We start from the raw sequence: 21,672 nt of genomic DNA on the forward strand, positions 1-21,672 counted from the left end.
GCAGACACGAAACAGACAAGCATAACATCAGTAAAAAAATAGATTGAATTCCCAGCTTGTGCTACAAAAGCAACTTTATAAAACGTTTAGAAAAGAGGTTCTGTTTGTAGATAATTACTATGACGTAGAGTAAGGCATTGTTGGCAGAATAGACGTGTGCCATTCAACGCATGACGAATAGAATTCAACAATAAAATAACATTCTATTGGACGCACACACATATTTAGGAGATGTCATTGCTGGTGTAGCGAAATGCTTGTGTTCCTAGCTCCAACAGTGCAGTAGTATCTAACAATTCACAACAATACACACAAATCTAAAAGTAAAAGAATGGAATTAAGAAACATGTACACTACCATTCAAAAATTTGGGATCACTTAGAAATGTTCTTGTTTTTGAAAGAAAAGCACCCTTTTTCTCCATTAAATTAACATCAAATTGATCGGAAATACAGTGTAAATGACTATTGCAGCTGGAAACGGAATGGAATATCCACATAAGAGTACAGAGGCCCATTATCAGCAACCATCACTCCTATGTTCCAATGGCACGTTGTGTTAACTAATCCAAGTTTATCATTTTAAAAGGCTCAATGTCAACTGTGAAGAGGCGACTCTGGGATGCTGGCCTTCGAGGCAGAGTTGCAAAGAAAAAGCCATATCTCAGGCTGGCCAATATAAAGAAAAGATTACGATGGGCAAAACAACACAGACACTGGACAGAGGAACTCTGCCTAGAAGGCCAGCACCCGGAGGCGCTTCTTCACTGTTGACATTGAGACTGGTGTTTTGCGGGTACTATTTAACGAAGCTGCCAGCTGAGGACTTGTGAGTCGTCTGTTTCTCAAACTAGACACTCTAATGTACTTGTCCTCTTGCTCAGTTGTGCACCGGGGCCTCCCACTCTTTCTATTCTGGTTAGTTTGCACTGTTCTGTGAAGGGAAAAGAACAGCGTTGTACCAGATCTTCAGTCGTACCAGATCTTCAATTTTCTTCAGCCTCCTGAGGTTGAAGAGGCGCTGTCGCACCTTCTTCAGCACACTGTCTGTGTGGGTGGACCTTCTCAGAACGTTAGTGATGTGTACGCCGAGGAACTTTAGCTTTCCACCTTCTCCACTGCAGTCCCGTCGATGTGGACAGGGGCGTGCTTCCTCCACGATCAGCCCCTTTGTTTTGTTGACATTGAGTGAAAGGTGATTTTCCTGGAACCACTTTCCCAGGGCCCTCACCTCCTCCCGGTAGGCTGTCTCGTCATTGTTGGTAGTCCAACACATATTGGCATCAGGTTGTAAATCACAGCTGGCCTGGTACATTGTTTGCTGTCTCCATTCGGGATGCACGGATTCAGTTTCAATGACTCAATATTTTGGTCAAAAACGGACGAATGTAACTAAGGCTGGGAATGTCAATACAATCAAACTATCAAGGGCAATGATCACAAGTCAGTCATAGCATGGCTAATAGGCTAGCTTATCTACTTAGGTAGCTATTTATTTAGCAAGATAAACACAGAGCCTAATGTACTGGGAGGATGTTGTCACCCCCCCCCATATAGTTTTTCTGTGGCTACAGCTAGAGACGCAGGGGTCATCTGGTTAGCTTGCAAGAAATTACAGTAATTACAGTGAAAGTACAGTGAAATTTTGATGGCCAACTATAAGCTGAGAAGGTTTATCTAGTGTTCCCTCGTCAGATTTGAGCTCATCTCGCTCTGGCTAGCAGTCGTTTATCTTGTTGTTGATGATGTGCATAGGGAACAGAGAGAGATGCTTTCATGATCAATAGAACTGTTAAGTTGACAAATGTAAGAGAACTCCCGTGATATTTACATATTTGCAGAAATCCATTCAGGTGCATTTTGTGGCTTTTGGCGAAGGCGTTCTAATAATCTAAAGTCACGCTGCTGCCTGTAAACACACAGTCCAGTTCAAAGTTCAATGTGTGTAGACTCCAGTCCTGGACAAGACAGATGTTTTTATGAGGTTTTATTTACAGCAGTGTCTAGCACAGCTGCTTTCCCCCTCTGTATTGCTTCCTCTGTCATTCCCAAACATTCTACGAATGTATGAAAACGTGAAAATGACCATATGTACGCGCTCGCTCCTCAGAAAAATGTTTAAAAAAATAAACTGTCACATTCTTCCTGGGGATGTATATGAACAGATTTGAATAAGATTTCATGTTTCTAAAATGCTGTCAGTTCCACTTTAATAATAACATGCAACAAATAAATATAATTGGGATATGACAAAGGAATAGAATCTACTGGTTTCATCTCCGCATGTTAAATGAAGTCCTAATTGTTTTGTGGTAGCACTTCAGGGCCCACAGAGGTATCCTGGATCGTGTGTGTTTCTAGTAATTAAGAGTTGAAGCACCTCTTTATGTGTTAAACGGGTGAGACGGTTGAACTCCGTGCAAAAAAAATACACCAAACTGTGTTCCAATTAAGTCAGATATCCTGGAGTTCGTTACGAAAGGTCAATTAAGGGTGCCTGAGGGAGAGGACTGCTACTGACGGGGATGTGGAGTGACGTGTGTGTGTGTGTCTCTTTTGGGCCACACAAGGCCTCTGAAACCAGGCCAAAAATGGGACTGCGCCCCCACCAGAGCTTCTACTTACTCTGTGTATAAACTGGGATTGTGTCTTTATCATCTAATCAACGACACTATCAGCCAGCCTAAAACAGTACACAGCAGTTCCAAATGGCACCCTATTCTTTACATAGTGCACTACTTTTAACAAGAATCCTATGGGACGGGATTAGGGTGCCATTCCCTTTAGGGTGCTATTCCCTCTATAGTAATGCACTATAAAGGGAATAGGGTGCCATTTGGGATGCATGTTATGGTAAAGGGATACAGAGAGAGAGGAAATTGGGTTCCAAATGTGGGCTATGGCGTTGATAGTGTTTATATTCAATCTGTGTATTTTTTTAAACTATTAACTTCAGGACTCTGTCAAGGAAAAATGCCAGTCTTCGATTTGTACACGTCTATGGGCTAGAGGAGGAGGAGACAGACTGATAACATTAACTGATTTAAACTTTGACTGACACATCATTTCCTTCTAGTCCTTCTTGGACTGCATTACATTTGATGGGTTTATCAGATAGACCTCCACCTGATGGGGGGGGGGGGGGGGGGAGTAAGGGAGAAAGGTGGAGTGAGGATGATTGATAGAGTGAGTGAGAAAAAAAGATGGAGAGAGAAAATAATGGAGAGAGAGGTGGTAGGGATTTGAGGAAACTCAAAGCCGTCCACGCGTCGGAAAAGTGGTCTGAAGTGTGGTGTGCTTTAAAGAGAGACACGCAGAGCGGTGGTGGTTGTGTGTCCCTCATCTTGCTGTATCGTCGGGATGGTGTCGCCAGTTAATTTTAATTTAACCTTTATTTAACCAGGCAAGTCAGTTAAGAACACATTCTTATTTTCAATGACGGCCTGGGAACAGTGGGTTAACTGCCTGTTCAGGGGCAGAACGACAGATTTGTACCTTGTCAGCTCGGGGGTTTGAACTTGCAACATTCCGGTTACTAGTCCAACGCTCTAATCACTAGGCTACGCTGCCGCCCCACGAGGAGAAGGTGGCAAGAGACAAAACGGTCCCCACCCCTGGTTGTAACATTTCTGTGCTCGTATTCAAATGATGTCTTAAGTGCTGATCTAGGATCAGGTACCCCCTTGTCCATACAATCTTATTCATTATGATCTAAACAGCAAAAATGACCCTATATCAGCACTTTGACTTTATGAGTATGGGCCAAGTCACAACGCAAAACTTAAAATATATTGATACTGTTTCTAAATGGCAACATTTACAATAATCTATTCCATCTGTCCTTGGTATCACGCTCTACTTTTGGTTTCACTGCATGACCAGAAGTATGTGGACACCTGCTCGTCAAACATCTCATTCCAAAATCATGGGCATTAATATGGAGTTGGTCCCACTTTGCTGCTATAACATCCTCCAATCTTTTAGGAAGGCTTTCCACTAGATGTTGGAACATTGCTGCTATAACAGCCTCCACTCTTCTGGGAAGGCTTTCCACTAGATGTTGGAATATTGCAGTAGGGACTTCCATTCAGCCACAAGAGCATTAGTGAGGTCGGGCACTTGTGTTGGGCAATTAGGCCTGGCTCGCAGTCCGTGTTTCAATTCATCCCAAAGTTGTTCGATGGGGTTGAGGTCAGGGCTTTGTGGAGGCCAGTCAAGTTCTTCCAACCCGATCTTGACAAAGCATTTCTGTGTGGAACTCGCTTTGTGCACGGGGGCATCGTCACACAGGAAAGGGCTTTCCCCAAACTGTTGCCAATAAGTTGGAGGATCAGAACCGTCTAGAATGTCATAGTATGCTGGCTCTTAATATGTTGGTATCCATTCCTTTTGATCTGTGACAAAGGAGTAGAGAAAGAAACGAGTGAAGTGGCACCTCATGAACACAAAGTGCCTGGCCCTCGTTAAAGAGCACACACACAACTGTGTTTAGTGTTAATTAATTAGGCTAATTGTTTCCTGGGAGTGAGGAAGCGGAGGGGAGGATTCCGCCTCGTGGTTCCATATGTGTGGCTATCTTTAGCTCTCCTCTCTCAGCGAGTCTCTCATTAGGCGAGGGGGGAGGGGCGAATGCATACAAACAAAACAACAAACCTGTAAATAACATTCGGCCGTGTCAACCATCACACTTCAATATGCCGTACAGAGTTGGGAAAAGCAACGCCAGAATGTGTTTGACGACAGATTTTGGTTGGAAAACTGAAGGCATTAGTTGAGTTAATTGTAAGACTTAAATTCAGAAATGCAGGTCCTGTGAGAAAGTTTTGACTTAATGGTTGAGCTCATCCTTTTCCGATCAGCTCCATTCCCGAGGGAGGCCAATTCAGGAGCGGAGGATTCTGGTTCGTCTGACGGCCATGGCTGTCAATGCTCATCATTATGTACAATTTCAATATTTTCTCGTGTTCTTCTTCTTCCTTGTTTTTTTTCTCCTGCTTTTTTTGTTCTACCTTGTGCTATTTTTAGCACTACATTGCTATTGACTACTGCATTGTTGGGTTTGGAGCTTGCGAGAACGGCATTTTGCTGCACGTGACATTGAAACTTGAAACTTGTTGGTTCGATTCCTGCAGTGATCACTAATCTATTTTTTTGTGATACTTCAGACATTCCGCACATTGCATGTACTACGTAGTGCTTTAAGACATCGCTTGAACTCACACCAACATATGTTACACATACAGACATTTAAACCAACATATTTGTTGCACTGGTAAGGAAATGTATCACGGGACAGCGATTAGCTAAATTTGGCTATTACCACAGTATAGGCCTTTGGTTGACCTTATTTTACCAGGGCCCAGTGAATGTTCAATTTCAGACGCACGGGAGCCACAGACTTATGTAGAACAAGCCCATTACCTATTGTTCCAGTCGGGCATGGTTGCCTCGCCACCAGTCCCTGTCTCATCTTGGGCCAGGACACGTCCGACATGATCATGGGATTACAGTAGTCAACGCTGACGTTGGGGAGCTTGGAGGACGGGGACGTCCTTGTGTTTCCCCCTGGGATATTGCCGTCCGCTGGCGGAAATAGCTGCGGCAGGGTAGTCGAGGTGGGTCGCGGTCGCTGGGCAACGGGGGTCGTCGCCGAAACCCGGGTGGTCGTAGTGGTGCTGGTTGATGATGTGGTCGTCGTGGAAACCGTCGCCGGTCGAGTTGTAGTCCGTGTTGTCGTGGTATCCATAAATACAATCACAGATGAAGACGATTCTGTATTAGGAGGGAAGAAAGAGTAAAATAAAAAGCCCCGTCTTTCCTGTAGAATTAAGTGAGAAATAACATAGCATTCTAAATGGAATAGGGATAGCAAAAGAGAGAAAAAATAGATTTCAGTCACAGTTAATTTATCTCAAGAGGCAAATTTATTTCAGGCCTGGTTGCAAAAATAGGTGTTCCATTTTTCCACCACCCCCCGTCCCGTCAGTTTAAGAGGCGATAGTTCAAACTGGATCAATTGGATCTGGCAGGTGTGGCTTGGATATGTAGGCTAGTTTTCTGCCGAGGAGCTGGCAGACTCCTGCAGCTAGGCAAAGACACACAGGCATCCATTTCCAGCTATGGTTGGTTTATGTGTGTGTGTGTGTGTGTGTGTGTGTGTGTGTGTGTGTGTGTGTGTGTGTGTACCAAGTCAATAACAATATTGGAGCTGTATGAAATTCTGGGTGTGGAGGAAGACAATGGTGACGTATAGGACATAGTTTTTCTTCGTCTCCCCACGGATACACAATATTTATTTATCTTTTATTAAACTAGGCAAGTCAGTTAAGATCAAATTCTTATTTACAATTGACGGCCTACCCCGGTCAAACCCTAACTCGGACGACTCTGGGCAAATTGTGCGCCTCCCTATGGGACTCCCAATCACATCCAGTTGTGATACAGCCTGGAATTGAACCAGGGTCTGTAGTGACGCCTCTAGCACTGAGATGCAGTGCCTTAGACCGCTGCAACACTCGGGGGCCTCCTGATTCTCTCTTATCTTGTTTCCCTGAGGTCTTGAGGAAAGCGCTTACACACACACACACACACACACACATAATAAGGGCCCAAAATGTATTTAGCAATGCTTATGAATGTGTGGTCTAGGCTCAGACGCAAAGAAGCCGGGGCCAAGACAGATAGGTCAGGGCTCATAACACTCCAGCAAACAGTGGGAGAGTGAGTGGGCAGGCAAATCAATGAGACAACACACGCACACAAAGTGGAGGGGGGGGGGGATTCTATAATGGAAAAACAGTCCACTCTCTAACGCCGCAGTGGCCATTATCTTTTGTCTTAGTGGAAGCCAGGATAATTGGAGGTGGGACCATAGTGGAACCAGCTCTCTAGAGAATGGAAGTTAGTTCCTTAGCCACTGTGACGCAGCAATCCATTCCAAATGCAATCATGAAACAGACGTTTGGTTTTCTAATAGTTACCTGCAGCATAAGCGACAAGTGTGGTGGATGATAATTCCATTTTTAACATAAATGTGGATAATGCAGGATTCAAGTAATTGGTCTTCGTTAGAGTGCTACAAAAACACCACAGACCATGTGTCGGCCTGTAGATTAGATTTAAAAAATAAAATAAAAATTTAAGTGAGGCAGTCAGTGGAGGTTGGTGTATTGAGGAAGAGGAGGATGGTTCGCTGTAAAATTTAGAAAAAAAGTCACGAAAAAAAAAACGATCCTTAGTACAGTTTAACACTATGCCCCTGTCTGTTATGGGCTAGTACTATAGCAAAACACGTGAGTGCAGAACACTGAAACAACATTTGTTGAGCTGGGGCTGTTAGCTTACTGAGACCCCCGGAGGTATACCCTGTGGTAAAACACATTCAAGGACATTCAGCAGCAAACAAAGATGTCCCACTATTTGATTAAATACATGTTCTTTTATTAATTTTTGTTTTGTGTGAATACTTTAGACGGATCAAGACTTCATTCTCTCCAACAAATAGAGTGTTTTTAAGATCTCTAGGTATCTCTAGACTGCAATGGAGCCTCCATTGCCTTAACAAGCATCCTATTTAATCAAAAGGTAAATCACACCGTTTTACCTCGTTCGTAATGTACATTTCATGACGTTGCTTTCGCCTGCACACAAAGCATTCGTGCACATCAAAGTTAACTAGAGTATATACAGCCATCGTTGATAAAACACAATGTGTACATATGTACACACACAAAATATGCACGCAAGCGTGTAATTCATACACACATTATACACACACACACACGCACCGTCATGTACGCACTTACACACAAACACGTCCAAGTGAACACACCACACACACTCTCATCAGCCCTAATGTGTCAAACAACTCTCCTTATACAGGCCAGTCAAAAGTGAATGAATGCAGAAATAGGCGTTTAACATTTCCCCGTGTCAAAAACGTTGCCATCTGCAATGACGGTAATGCGTAAACATTCATCTGTGCTACCATGCACAACGACGACTCCTGCAGAAATGACCATATGGACATCGACATTAAATCACAGAGCACATCTTTCCATTAACTTATTCATGGTACTTTTCATTTATTCATCCATTTTGGGACGAGTCTCTCTCCTATCACGTAGTAACACTTGTGTGGCGAGGCCGGTTTTAATTTCCCTTGAAACGCATTGTGATGGACCTCGCTTGGGCTGAGGGTTCTGTCCCAAATGGCACCCTATTCCCTACGTGGTGCACTACTTTTGACTAGAGCAAGGTGAGCAGAGTGGCCAATTGGGATAATGATAAAAGACCAGGCCATGATTGGTATCATGCAGGGTGGCTATTTTGAATTCCCTGGGACCTTGTTAAGTTTGTATTTGTGATACAGTACCATTTCCATTTCTTACGATACAGGCCAATTATTTCCTATTTCAGAGATGTGTTATTCGTTAGGGAGCAGGCAACCGTGACCTTAAACCAACAATGTTCACCAATGAACACACCCTCAAAAAAGAGCCTTTTCAAGGTGCACAATACCACAAGGAGACTATTGCTACAATGACCATATACATTTGACTTCACCACATATCATACTAACAACACTCCAATAGCAGATATTCAATCTACATCTACTGTATAGTTCCGGCCGTGAGTTTCTATCGAACAGCAAGTAGACCTAACGCTCTTGCTATGTCAAAGAAATGCTCCAAGTTTCCGATTCTACAATCTCGGTGATTGGCTCTTTTTCTTGCAGAAGAGCGTTGAATTAGAAAACCCTTCACGAGAATAGAATGAACCTGAAACTCTATCAACCATTCCGTAAATGATAAAAAGGAAAGGGTTTACCTCCGCGTTTAGAGTATACCTCCAAAGGCTTTCCCCTTGTTAGAGGGAAATACTGACAACAAAGTCACTACAGTAGATTGTGTGAGAGAAGGCAGTTATGGCTAGAATTAAAACCAGGTGAGTGATACAAATAAAATAAGGGCTACATGATAACCAGTACGCTTTGGACAAACACACTGTTTGGCTATTCTAAATAACAACATTGTTAGGGATATGTTTTGCTCTAAAAAAACGTTTAACACAGACTACTACTATAAGAGGCAGAGGAGTTCTGAAAAACAAAGAAAGCTCGACTATGTCCTCGAGCAAAGTTGTGTATTCTGCACGAAGCGATTACAGAAAGGACAAACGGGTCGGTAGACACTCGTGTTTTGGAAAAGTCTCGTCGCACAACCACTACAAGGACATTCTGTTGTGCTCCGTTGGTTCGCTAATTTTACCTGGGAGCAACAAACACGGAGCAGGGTTCAAGTTCAGCGGCGATGTGAATAGAAACTGTGTGTTCACTTTGTATTCTCAGAGAGAGTCATCCTTAACCTTACACGGCAGTTTTAAATGCCTAAAACGTTCTGCTTGGCATCGCATTGTTGTGACTCATGTAGAGGGAAGAAAGAAACCAAAAAATGGCCTTGGAGATATGATTGTTGTGCAGGGCTTGAGTGACCTGTTTATTTTTGCTTTGTCAGTTTAGTGTTCCTATTTCAAGCTTCACTAGGTTTTGTAGAACCTTGGAATTGTGGGATTCCATCACTTGGAGGAGACATTGTTTTTAAAGGATTCCTAAAGAGGTTTGTTTTAAAAAGGAATGTACACAGGCTACTAAGCACATCCAGCAAACCTCCACAGGTGCAGAGTACACATTATGTCAGAGGAAGGGGAGAAAGGGGAAATAAGCACAATACCTAATACTTCTTACAGGGTTTAGTGGCTAAATTACAGCCACACGAGGCAAAAGAAAAATGGACCCCCCCCCCCCATCAAGACCACAATATTGTGTTCACTTCTACCGTTAGAGGTCAATTGTTAAATTCAGCCATACATGCTCCGAAATCCATAACTTCAAACCCCCAAAATGACAAAAAGTAAATACATTTTTTTATTAAAAAACAACCCTGCAGACTTCTTATCTTAATCTTCAACTCTGAACTGTTAGAAAAGGACCCCGAAGTCAGCATTTCACTGTCAGTCTACACCTGTTGTTTATGAAGCATCTGACGCATAAAATGTGATTTTATTTACGTAACATCGCTTCCTTGCAACACGCCATGACACCTGCTAATGTTTCGCCCTCCGACAGAGCTGTGTGCTCCATTTCAAAGCAGTCCTTCCTGCATAATTAGTCGTCCTCCTTTATTCTCCCCAGGCTTTTACGGTAGTTACAATTAGATGAACCTTCCACTCGGTTTCAGGAATGGGCCCGTTATTTTGAAACGAATTTGCTTTTAATGACATCATTTCCTATTGGTGAGATCAAAAAAAAGAGAAGTAGGCTTTGGGGGAGGGAAGGAGAGAGCGTCTCACAGGATAGGGACTGTCAGTGTAAAGGTTAAAGTCAATTATACATGGTCAATATTTGAGCTCCGTTCACAGCTTTCTGCTTGGCCACGTCTGTTGGGGGTTACGTCTTGAAACAAAAACCTCCACTGGGATTCACCTCAATCAAGTGTAGGCGAGATACTCTAAACCAGAATCGACAAATCCTTTTTTTTTTTAAAGGAAGACAATTATGACAAAGTGTGAATTGTGTCATAATATCACTTGCATAAAGAAGACAGTGGTGAATAACTGATTGAATTGTTGATGCTTTTATCATGGCATCGTTGGTTGAATTTGTTCTTCATGAACTACATGTTACCTGTTGTTGTACAGGCTCAACGTACTAAGGAAGCGAACGTTCGCTCGTCAAAACACATGGCACACAGCTCTGTCGGAGGGCGAAGCGTTAGCAGGTGTCGTGGCGTGTTGCAAGGAAGCGATGTTACGTAAATAAAAATCACATTTTGTGCGTCACATGCTTCGTAAACAACAGGTGTAGACTGACAGTGAAATGTTTTATTTGATTTATTTCACCTTTATTTAGCCAGGTGGGCTAGTTGAGAACAAGTTATCATTTACAGTGTGTGCAAATGTAGAAGAGTAGGGAGGTAAGGCAATAAATAGGCCCTAGAGGCAAAAATAATTACAATTTAGCATTAATACGGGAGTGATAGAAGTGCAGATGATGTGCAAGTAGATATACTTTGGTGCAAAAGAGCAAGAGGGTAAGTAATAATATGGGGATGAGGTAGTTGGTTGGGTGGGCTATTTACAGATTGGCTGTGTACAGGTACAGTGATCGGTAAGCTGCTCTGACAGCTGAAGCTTAAAGTTAGTGAGGGCTATATAGGTCTCCAGCTTCAGTGATTTTTGCAATTCGTCCCAGTCATTGGCAGCAGAGAACTGGAAGGAAAGGCAGCCAAAAGAAGTTTTGGCTTTGGGGGTGACCAGTGCAATATACCTGCTGGAGTGCGTGCTACGGGTGGGTGTTGCTATGGTGACCAGAGAGCTGAGATAAGGCGGAGCTTTACCTAGCAAAGACTTACAGATGACCTGGAGCCAGTGGGTTTGGCGACGGATATGTAGTTGGGGCCAGCCAACGAGAGCATACAGGTCACAGTGGTGGGTGGTATATGGGGCTTTGGTGAATGCTCACTTAGGGGTCCTTTTCCAACAGTGCAGAGGTTAAAGATTAAGATAAGAAGTCTGCAGGGTTGTCGTTTTTATTTTGAATCATTTTGGGGTTTTGAAGTTATGGATGGGGGGGGGGGGGGGGGTTCCGTGTATTTTTCTTTCGTCTCATGTGGCTGCAATTTAGCCACTAAACCCTGAGAGAAGTATTTAGTATTGTGCTTATTTCCCCTTTCTCTCCTTCCTCTGACATACTCTTATAATCCAACTAACCCAGTTATGCTGTAGCCATGACAACACCCGTTCATACCAATCGAAGAGCAGTCAATGACACACAACTCAAAACTATTTTCGCTGTCTCAATCCATCCTTTCTCTATAATGATAACGCATTCAGTGGTAAGCCACACATATCCCCCTATTTGTTCTGGTCCCCCCCCCCCCCCCCACCATGCTGTGCATGTACTGGAGCGGGTAGGTAAATGATGATGAAACTCCTGTCGTTTAATGGGCCTTTTGTGGCATGCCCACAAATCTGTCAGTGGGGTCCGGTGGTAAATGATGCATGGAAACATCCGGTAATACCCTGATATCATCTGACATCAGGAAGCCATAATGGATGGATGGTGGCCATTGTTTGGAAACTAATTCCTCATCCCGGCTCCCCGAGACTACAGAGGGCAGCTGTGGCGGTCACTGCGACAGGGCCGAATGCACTGGTACGGGGGAGCATCCTGCCGCTCACTCAGCTTCTTCAATGCGCATACACAAATGGACATGATAGTGTACACACACACACACACAAATGGAGCTACATGGACGTTCGTGCACATCTGCGCACATGCACGCAAACCTACAGTGTGCGCACGCAAACCTACAGTGTGCGCACACAAACGCACACACAGAAAGAAACACATACAGTATAGCACAACCGATGACAACAAGGGCCCTGCGAGGCCTGAAATGAGGGACGCTGAGAGCTCACTAGCTCATTCTCATTTCCAGAGACAGAGTCAGACGGGCTTCTGAAAAACCTGCACATGTCTAAATAACCGTGGAGAGGTTGAAAGCAGGGAGGGAAGGAGGGGAGTGACAGGGGAAAAGGGGTAGCAGGACACAGTGTCTCGCTCCCGGTCAAAAAGCCTCGAGTCTGGATTTTGAAGCGGGGCCGATTGGATAATACAAAGCCTCTCAGTGACAACTCCAACACTGCTGTTACCAGGGGGATTCTTCACAGGAAACGACAGTGGCGCAGATCCACTCCACTGATAAAAGGAAGATGATATTTTTTTAAACATTTGGGGCCGTTAATAATATTGACAAGACAAACCTGTGCCTCAATCTAAGTAACACAATAAAAAAATCCCCATCAAAATCCTGCAGCCCCCCCCCCCGCAAAAAATATTGGTATTCTCACGAAAACGTCTCTCGAAACAAAGGCACAGCGGAGTCAAACCAGTGTCTGCTTCTCTTCTACGCACAATGTGGTTGCTGTTTAATTTCTGCATGTGTCAGGGGAGACGGATTGGGTGGTGGTCTGAAGTGAAGGATCACCTGGCGTTCCCTAGAACCGCACAGATGAGCTGTGTATGATTTCAGGATCAAGGTACAGCCCGTTGTAGAGGATGAATAATGAACCCTCCCGGTTGAGGAAGCAAAACGTGCACCACGTGACGCATAAATGGGACCGCATGGATTTTTGGGGCCCGGGAAGAGTAGCCGCTGTGTTCACAGCAGCTAACGTGGATACTAATAAAATACTAAATAGTCAAATGGAACGTTTATGCCATGTTTCAAAAGGATGACATAGCAACTCGTCTGTTGGCCGCGGCAAGAACTAAGCTGGTTCGCCGTTCAAATAGATAACGCGATGTTTACTACCCGTGAGGAACTTGTCTACATCTGACAGCTGCGCAGGACGTGGCTTGGATAGGGGAACACCAAGGGACCACATCATCTATAGTAGGTTGTACACTGTATTGGAGTACAGCATGAGCAATGCAGCATTTTAAAGCCAAGCAAAGAACTAGAAAGCAAGCGACACTGCCATGTTTCCACTCCATTGGTTTGGGACAAATACACTGCCATGCGGCAAATCTCAAGCTACATACCTAACACGTTTCCATTGTGTTTCCACTCCCTTGGTTTGGGACAAGCCTGTGTCCATGAGACTAATACACTGCTATTGTAATCCTCGACCCCGGACACAGTTTTGCTGGTGACTCACCCTGGACATGGTTAGCCTACCTCATTGGGAGTACGCCAAGTGTTTAATAAGGATTTAGGCCAACTTGCCAAGCTGACAAGATCATAAAACAGCGTGAAAGATAACAATAAGAATTCAAGAAGCTTTTTCTAAAACAGCAGCTGAGCATCTAGATAGTAAGGCAACAATGCATTCATGAATGCATTCCAAGACTTCAGGCGTAGAGCAAATATTAGCACATTTAAGAAGGTAGTAAACACACACACACACAGAGAGGAGGTCAAAGGGCAAAAAGTTGTGTCCTAAGTAACCAGCTGGTTAACAAGGCCAAACAACAGTTGCTCTGTCAGTCTGCATCTACCTGTTAGCCATTCTTATTCAATTAAGAAAATCTCTGTTACTACTGACAGGGCAAAGACTGTCAGGCCTTGCCCAAAACATGCCAGCCTCAGTATGAAGGTTGATGCCAATGTCTCAGGCACCCTCTGGCACACGCTGGAACTCTGCCCCGGCCAGATGGCAACATGTGGCACGATTACAGCAGGCCCATCAGACAGTGGAGGGTATCGGTGATGCCAACTGTGTCGCCTGTGCCACAGTACCAGTCATCCGCAGATGGCTTGAGATGACAGAGAAATGTCAGAGGTTTCGCGACCCATGTGGGATATCCGGAGATCAACGGTGCTTGCAGTGAACCAACAAAGCAGATCACATGGAGAGGGATCATTGACTCTAGGGATACATATTAATTTAGAGACATAACACTGGACAACCGTCTACTAAGAGTGTTTGCTAAATGACCTGAATGTAATTAACAAGGCATGGACAGTTCAGAAGGGAAACCTGAGTGTGGTGATGTCAGCGGATATTGCACCAGTTGGATTCACACTAATTACACGTGGTCTACACGTGGTCTACATAAGTTGAGCAGTTCTACACATGCTTCCTCGATGCCCGGATGTCACACGCTCGCATGTGCTGGTGTCTCTTGCTGCCATGTTGCTGTAACTAGCTGTTCTTTCCTTTTCTGATATCCCATCACCACCCCAGCCCCCACCTGGGTTCTGTGTTGCTTCCTTCAGAGGATAACGATATAGAGTATTGTGCTCACTGCCTGTGGTTATATTATCATAATCCCATGATGCTTCGCTCTGGCAGTGAGCTATCCTGAAGGAGTAGAGACACGCTTTGTTATCTTTTCAATAAATGGTTAAATGTACACGTGGTGTTCTCTTTCTAAAATGTCCTAATAAAACAAATCCTTTCAAAAAACACCTTGATAAATATGGACGATTCCATGCCAGCGGAAAATATTTTTGCTATCTCAGATTGTCCTGGAAATGTTCGCATAGAAACTTCACTGGGAGGAAGGACATTTGAAATGCTTTTTTACATTCGTATCACAAACCATTTCTGAGAAAATCATGATGAAAGGCCCTTTTTAGACCTATACATGCCTCTTGTAAGACAGCTATGAGCTCTCTCTCGTACATGCACACAGCACGGACTCCTCCCCCTGCCACCCACATACACCAGGCAGGCAGCAGGCACCAGTGGCAGGTGTCTGAGGCAGGACAAATTCTCTCAAGTGACTGCCTGCACTAAGTAGCCTTGGGGACGTTCTTCCTCCTCCACTCACTGTGGCTGAAAGGTCAGCCCGAACGTCCAGCTGAACCCACACTGACTCCATCTTGGTTTCTATTCTCCTTTCGTGATCATTAGACATTTCAAATATGTATTTTACCATTTAGTTCCATGTCTGCTATTTCAAACCTATACATAATGGTCAACATATCCATGGAAATTTGCACAAACATTTTAGCAGCAGTATGGCACCGATAGAGATGGCCGCTTCACGTTCTTAGGAAACTGTGCAGTATTTAGTTTGTTTATGTATTATTTCTTACATTGTTACCCCAGGAAATCTTACATCTTATTACATTCAGCCTGGAAGAACTACTGAATATAAGAGCAACGTCAACTTACTAACATTACGACCAGGAATACGACTTTCTCGAAGCAGATCCTCCCTTTGGACCAAATCAAATTGATTTGTCACATACACATGGTTAGCAGATGTTAATGCGAGTGTAGCGAAATGCTTGTGCTTCTAGTTACGACAATGCAGAAATAACCAACGAGTAATCTAACAATTCCAAAACTACTACCTTATACACACAAGTGTAAAGGGGTAAAGAATATGTACATAAAGATATATGAATGAGTGATGGTACAGAACGGCATAGGCAAGATGCAGTAGATGGTATAGAGTACAGTATATACAGTGGGGAGAACAAGTATTTGATACACTGCCGATTTTGCAGGTTTTCCCTACTTACAAAGCATGTAGAGGTCTGTAATTTGTATCGTAGGTACACTTCAACTGTGAGAGACGGAATCTAAAACAAAAATCCAGAAAATCACATTGTATGATTTTTAAGTAATTAATTTGCACTTTATTGCATGACATACGTATTTGATACATCAGAAAAGCAGAACTTAATATTTGGTACAGAAACCTTTGTTTGCAATTACAGAGATCATACGTTTCCTGTAGTTCTTGACCAGGTTTGCACACACTGCAGCAGGGATTTTTGCCCACTCCTCCATACATACCTTCTCCAGATTGCTCAGGTTTCGGGGCTGTCGCTGGGCAATACAGACTTTCAGCTCCCTCCAAATATTTTCTATTGGGTTCAGGTCTGGAGACTGGCTAGGCCACTCCAGGACCTTGAGATGCTTCTTACGGAGCCACTCCTTAGTTGCCCTGGCTGTGTGTTTCGGGTCATTGTCATGCTGGAAGACCCAGCCACGACCCATCTTCAATGCTCTTACAGAGGGAAGGAGATTGTTGGCCAAGATCTCGCGATACATGGCCCCATCTATCCTCCCCTCAATACGGTGCAGTCGTCCTGTCCCCTTTGCAGAAAAGCATCCCCAAAGAATGATGTTTCCACCTCCATGCTTCACGGTTGGGATGGTGTTCTTGGGGTTGTACTCCAAACACGGCGAGTGGAGTTTAGACCAAAAAGCTCTATTTTTGTCTCATCAGACCACATGACCTTCTCCCATTCCTCCTCTGAATCATCCAGATGGTCATCGGCAAACTTCAGACGGGCCTGGACATGCGCTGGATTGAGCAGGGAGACCTTGCGTGAGCTGCAGGATTTTAATCCATGACGGCGTAGTGTGTTACTAATGGTTTTCTTTGAGACTGTGGTCCCAGCTCTCTTCAGGTCATTGACCAGGTCATGCCGTGTAGTTCTGGGCTGATCCCTCAACTTCCTCGTGATCATTGAAGCCCCACGAGGTGAGATCTTGCATGGAGCCCCAGACCGAGGGTGATTGACTGTCATCTTGAACTTCTTCCATTTTCTAATAATTGCGCCAACAGTTGTTGCCTTCTCACCAAGCTGCTTGCCTATTGTCCTGTAGCCCATCCCAGCCTTGTGCAGGTCTACAATTTTAACCCTGATGTCCTTACACAGCTCTCTGGTCTTGGCCATTGTGGAGAGTTTGGAGTCTGTTTGATTGAGTGTGTAGACAGGTGTCTTTTATACAGGTAACAAGTTCAAACAGGTGCAGTTAATACAGGTAATTAGTGGAGAATAGGAGGGCTTCTTAAAGAAAAACTAACAGGTCTGTGAGAGCCGGAATTCTTACTGGTTGGTAGGTGATCAAATACTTATGTCATGCAATAAAATGCAAATTAATTACTTAAAAATCATACAATGTGATTTTATGGATTTTTGTTTTAGATTCCGTCTCTCACAGTTGAAGTGTACCTATGATAAAAAATTACAGACCTCTACATGCTTTGTAAGTAGGAAAACCTGCAAAATCGGCAGTGTATCAAATACTTGTTCTCCCCACTGTACATATGAGATGATTAATGTAGGGTATGTAAACAAAGTGGCATAGTTTAAAGTGGCTAGTGATACATGTATTACATAAAGATGTAGTAGATGATATAGAGTACAGTATATACATATGACATGAGTAATGTAGGGTATGTAAACATTATATTAAGTAGCATTGTTTAAAGTAGCTAGTGATATATTTTACATCAATTCCCATCAATTCCCAGTATTAAAGTGGCTGGAGTTGAGTCAGTATGTTGGCAGCAGCCACTCAATGTTAGTGGTGGCTGTTTAACAGTCTGATGGCCTTGAGATAGAAGCTGTTTTTCAGTCTCTCGGTCCCTGCTTTGATACACCTGTACTGACCTTGCCTTCTGGATAATAGCGGGGTGAACAGGCAGTGGCTCGGGTGGTTGTTGTCCTTGATGATCTTTATGGCCTTCCTGTGACATCGGGTGGTGTAGGTGTCCTGGAGGGCAGGTAGTTTGCCCCCGGTGATGCGTTGTGCATGCCTCACTACCCTCTGGAGAGCCTTACGGGTGAGCACCACCACCCAGGACAATGGATCTAATCCCAGCAGCTGACCTAAAACAATGGCGCCGCAGAAGGGGCAGACGGAGTGGTCTTCTGGTCAGGCTTCATATACGGGCACATCGCTCACCGCTCCTGAGTATACTACTCGCCAATGTCCAGTCTCTTGACAACAAGGTAGACGAAATTCGAGCAGGTGTTGCCTTCCAGAGAGACATCCGAGACTGTAACATTCTCTGTTTCAAAGAAACATGTCTCTCTCGGGATATGGTGTTGGAATCGGTCCAGCGACCGGGCTTCTCCATGCATCGCGCCGAAATAAATAAACACCTCTCTGGGAAGATGAAGGGCGGGGGTGTATGCTTTATGATTAACAACTCATGGTGCGATCATAACACACAGGAACTCACGTCCTTCTGCTCACCCGACCTAGAGTTCCTTACAATCAAATGCCGGCCATTCTACCTACCAAGAGAATTCTTGTCAATTACAGTCACAGCTGTGTACACCCCCCCCCCCCCTCAAGTGAACACCAAGACGGCCCTCAAGGAACTTCCCTCGACTCCACGTAAACTGGAAACTATATACCCGGAGGCTGCATTTATTGAAGCTGGGGATTTTAACAAAGCAAATTTGAGATCAATGTTACCTACATGTTATCAGCATATTGATTGCACGACAGGTAGGGCTAATACTCTTGACCACTGCTACTCTAACCTCAGCGACGCATACAAAGTCCTCCCCCACCGTCCCTTCGGCAAATCCGACCACGACGCCATCTTACTTGTCCCGGCTTATAGGCAGAAACTCAAACAGGATGTACCAGTGATGAGAACCATTCAACGCTGGACTGACCAATTGTAAGCCGCGCTCCAAGATTGTTTTGATCACGCGGACTGGAATATGTTCCAGTCAGCCTCAGAGAATGACATTGATCTATACGCTGACTCGGTGAGTGAGTTTATAAATAAGTGCATTGGAGATGTCGTTAACCACTGTGACTATTAAAACCCACCCTAACCAGAAACCATGGATGGATGGTGGCATTCGCAAAAAACTGAAAGCATGATCCACCACATTTAACCATGGAAAGAGGTCTGGCGATATGGCTGAATATAAAGTGTGTAGTTACTCCCACTGCAAGGCAATAAAACAAGTGAAATTCCAGTACAGGGACAGGGTGGAATCGCAGTTCAACGTCTCAGACACGAGACTTATGTAGCAGGGTCTACAGGAAATCATGGACTACAAAAACAGCCATGTCACGGATACGGACGTCACGCTTACAGACAAACTAAACACCTTATTTTCAAAGTCTGCACCCCCGCTCTCCTTCTCAGTGGCTGACGTGATTAAAAACCCCGCTTTGCTGCTGGCCTAGACGGCATCCCTAGCCGCGTCCTCAGAGCATGCGCAGACCAGCTGGCTGGTGTGTTTACGGATATATTTAATCACTCCCTATCCCAGTCTGTTGTCCCCAGATGCTTAAAGATGGCTACCGTTGTTCCTGTACCCAAGAAGGCAAAGATAACTGAACTAAATGACTACCGCCTCGTAGCACTCACTTCTGTCATCATGAAGTGCTTTGAGAGGCTAGTCAAGGATCATTTCACCACCACCTTACTGGCCACCCTAGATCCACTTCAGTTTGTATACCGCCCCAACAGGTCCACAGATAATGCAATCGCCATCGCACTGCACACCGCCCTATCCCATCTGGGCAAAAAGAATACCTATGTAAGAATTCTGTTCATTGACTACAGCTCAGCATTCAACACCATTAGTACCCTCCAAGCTCATCATCAAGCTGGAGGCCCTGGATCTCAACCCTTCCCTGTGCAACTGGGCCCTGGACTTTCTGACGGGCCACCCCCAGGTGGTGAAGGTAGGAAACAACATCTCCACTTCACTGACCCTCAACCCTGGGGCCCCCTCTCCTGTTCACCCATGACTGCATGGCCATGCACGCCTCCAACTCAATCCTCAAGTTTGCAGATGACAGCAGTAGTGGGCTTGATCACCAACAATGACGAGACAGCCTACAGGGAGGAGGTGAGGGCACTCACCTCAGTGTGGTGTCAGGAAAATAACCTCTCACTCAGCGTCAACAAAACAAAGGAGATAATCGTGGACTTTAGGAAACAGCAGAGGGAGCACCCCCCTATCCACATCGAAGGGTCAGCAGTGGAGAAGGTAGAAAGTTTTAAATTCCTGGGTGTACACATCACAGACAAACTGAAATGGTCCACCCACACAGACAGTGTGGTGAAGAAGGTGCAACAGCGTCTCTTCAACCTCAGGAGTCTGAAGAAATTTGGCATGACACCTAAAACCCTGACAAACTTTTACAGATGCACAATCGAGAGCATCCTGTCGGGCTGTATCACAGCCTGGTACGGCAACTGCTCCGCCTACAACCGTAAGGCTCTCCAGAGGGTAGTGAGGTCTGCACAACGCATCACCGGGTGCAAACTACCTGCCCTCCAGGACACCTACACCACCCGATGTCACAGGAAGGCCAAAAAGATCATCAAGGATAACAACCACCCGAGCCACTGCCTGTTCACCCCGCTATCATCCAGAAGGCGAGGTCAGTACAGGTGCATCAAAGCAGGGACCGAGAGACTGAAAAACAGCTTCTATCTCAAGGCCATCAGACTGCTAAACAGCAATCACTAACTCAGAGAGGCTGCTGCCTACATTGAGACCAAATTACTGGACACTTTAATAAATGGATCACTAGTCACATTAAACAATGCCACTTTAAATAATGTTTGCAAATCTTACATTATATCACATATATACTTTATTTTATACCATCTACTTCACCTTGCCTATACCGCTCGTCCATCGCTCATCCATATATTTATATGTACATATTCTCATTCTCCCCTTTAGATTTGTGTGTATTAGGTAGTTGTTGGGGAATTGTTAGATTACTTGTTAGATCTGTGTGTATTAGGTAGTTGTTGGGGAACTGTTAGATCTGTGTGTATTAGGTAGTTGTTGGGGAACTGTTAGATTACTTGTTAGATCTGTGTGTATTAGGTAGTTGTTGGATAATTGTTAGATTACTTGTTAGATCTGTGTGTATTAGGTAGTTGTTGGATAATTGTTAGATTACTTGTTAGATCTGTGTGTATTAGGTAGTTGTTGGGGAACTGTTAGATTACTTGTTAGATCTGTGTGTATTAGGTAGTTGTTGGGGAACTGTTAGATTACTTGTTAGATCTGTGTGTATTAGGTAGTTGTTGGGGAACTGTTAGATTACTTGTTAGATCTGTGTGTATTAGGTAGTTGTTGGATAATTGTTAGATTACTTGTTAGATCTGTGTGTATTAGGTAGTTGTTGGGGAACTGTTAGATTACTTGTTAGATCTGTGTGTATTAGGTAGTTGTTGGGGAACTGTTAGATTACTTGTTAGATCTGTGTGTATAAGGTAGTTGTTGGGGAACTGTTAGATTACTTGTTAGATCTGTGTGTATTAGGTAGTTGTTGGATAATTGTTAGATTACTTGTTAGATCTGTGTGTATTAGGTAGTTGTTGGGGAATTGTTAGATTACTTGTTAGATCTGTGTG

At 44.2% G+C, this 21,672-nt stretch overlaps 1 protein-coding gene across 6 annotated transcripts in view; it reads right to left on the bottom strand.

Moving 5' to 3' along the window:
• Positions 1–21,672, bottom strand: part of LOC115138076 (adhesion G protein-coupled receptor L3-like) — a 421,820-nt gene that overhangs the window by 170,203 nt on the left and 229,945 nt on the right. For all 6 annotated transcript variants that reach the window (XM_065025470.1, XM_029674495.2, XM_065025469.1 and 3 more), the window contains exon 7: positions 5,421–5,771. In XM_065025470.1, coding sequence (XP_064881542.1) covers positions 5,421–5,771 — 351 coding nt within the window. The remainder of the gene's footprint in view (positions 1–5,420; positions 5,772–21,672) is intronic.

This window comes from Oncorhynchus nerka, linkage group LG12, assembly GCF_034236695.1.
Source record: "Oncorhynchus nerka isolate Pitt River linkage group LG12, Oner_Uvic_2.0, whole genome shotgun sequence".
In the NCBI taxonomy this organism is placed as follows: Eukaryota; Metazoa; Chordata; class Actinopteri; order Salmoniformes; family Salmonidae; genus Oncorhynchus; species Oncorhynchus nerka.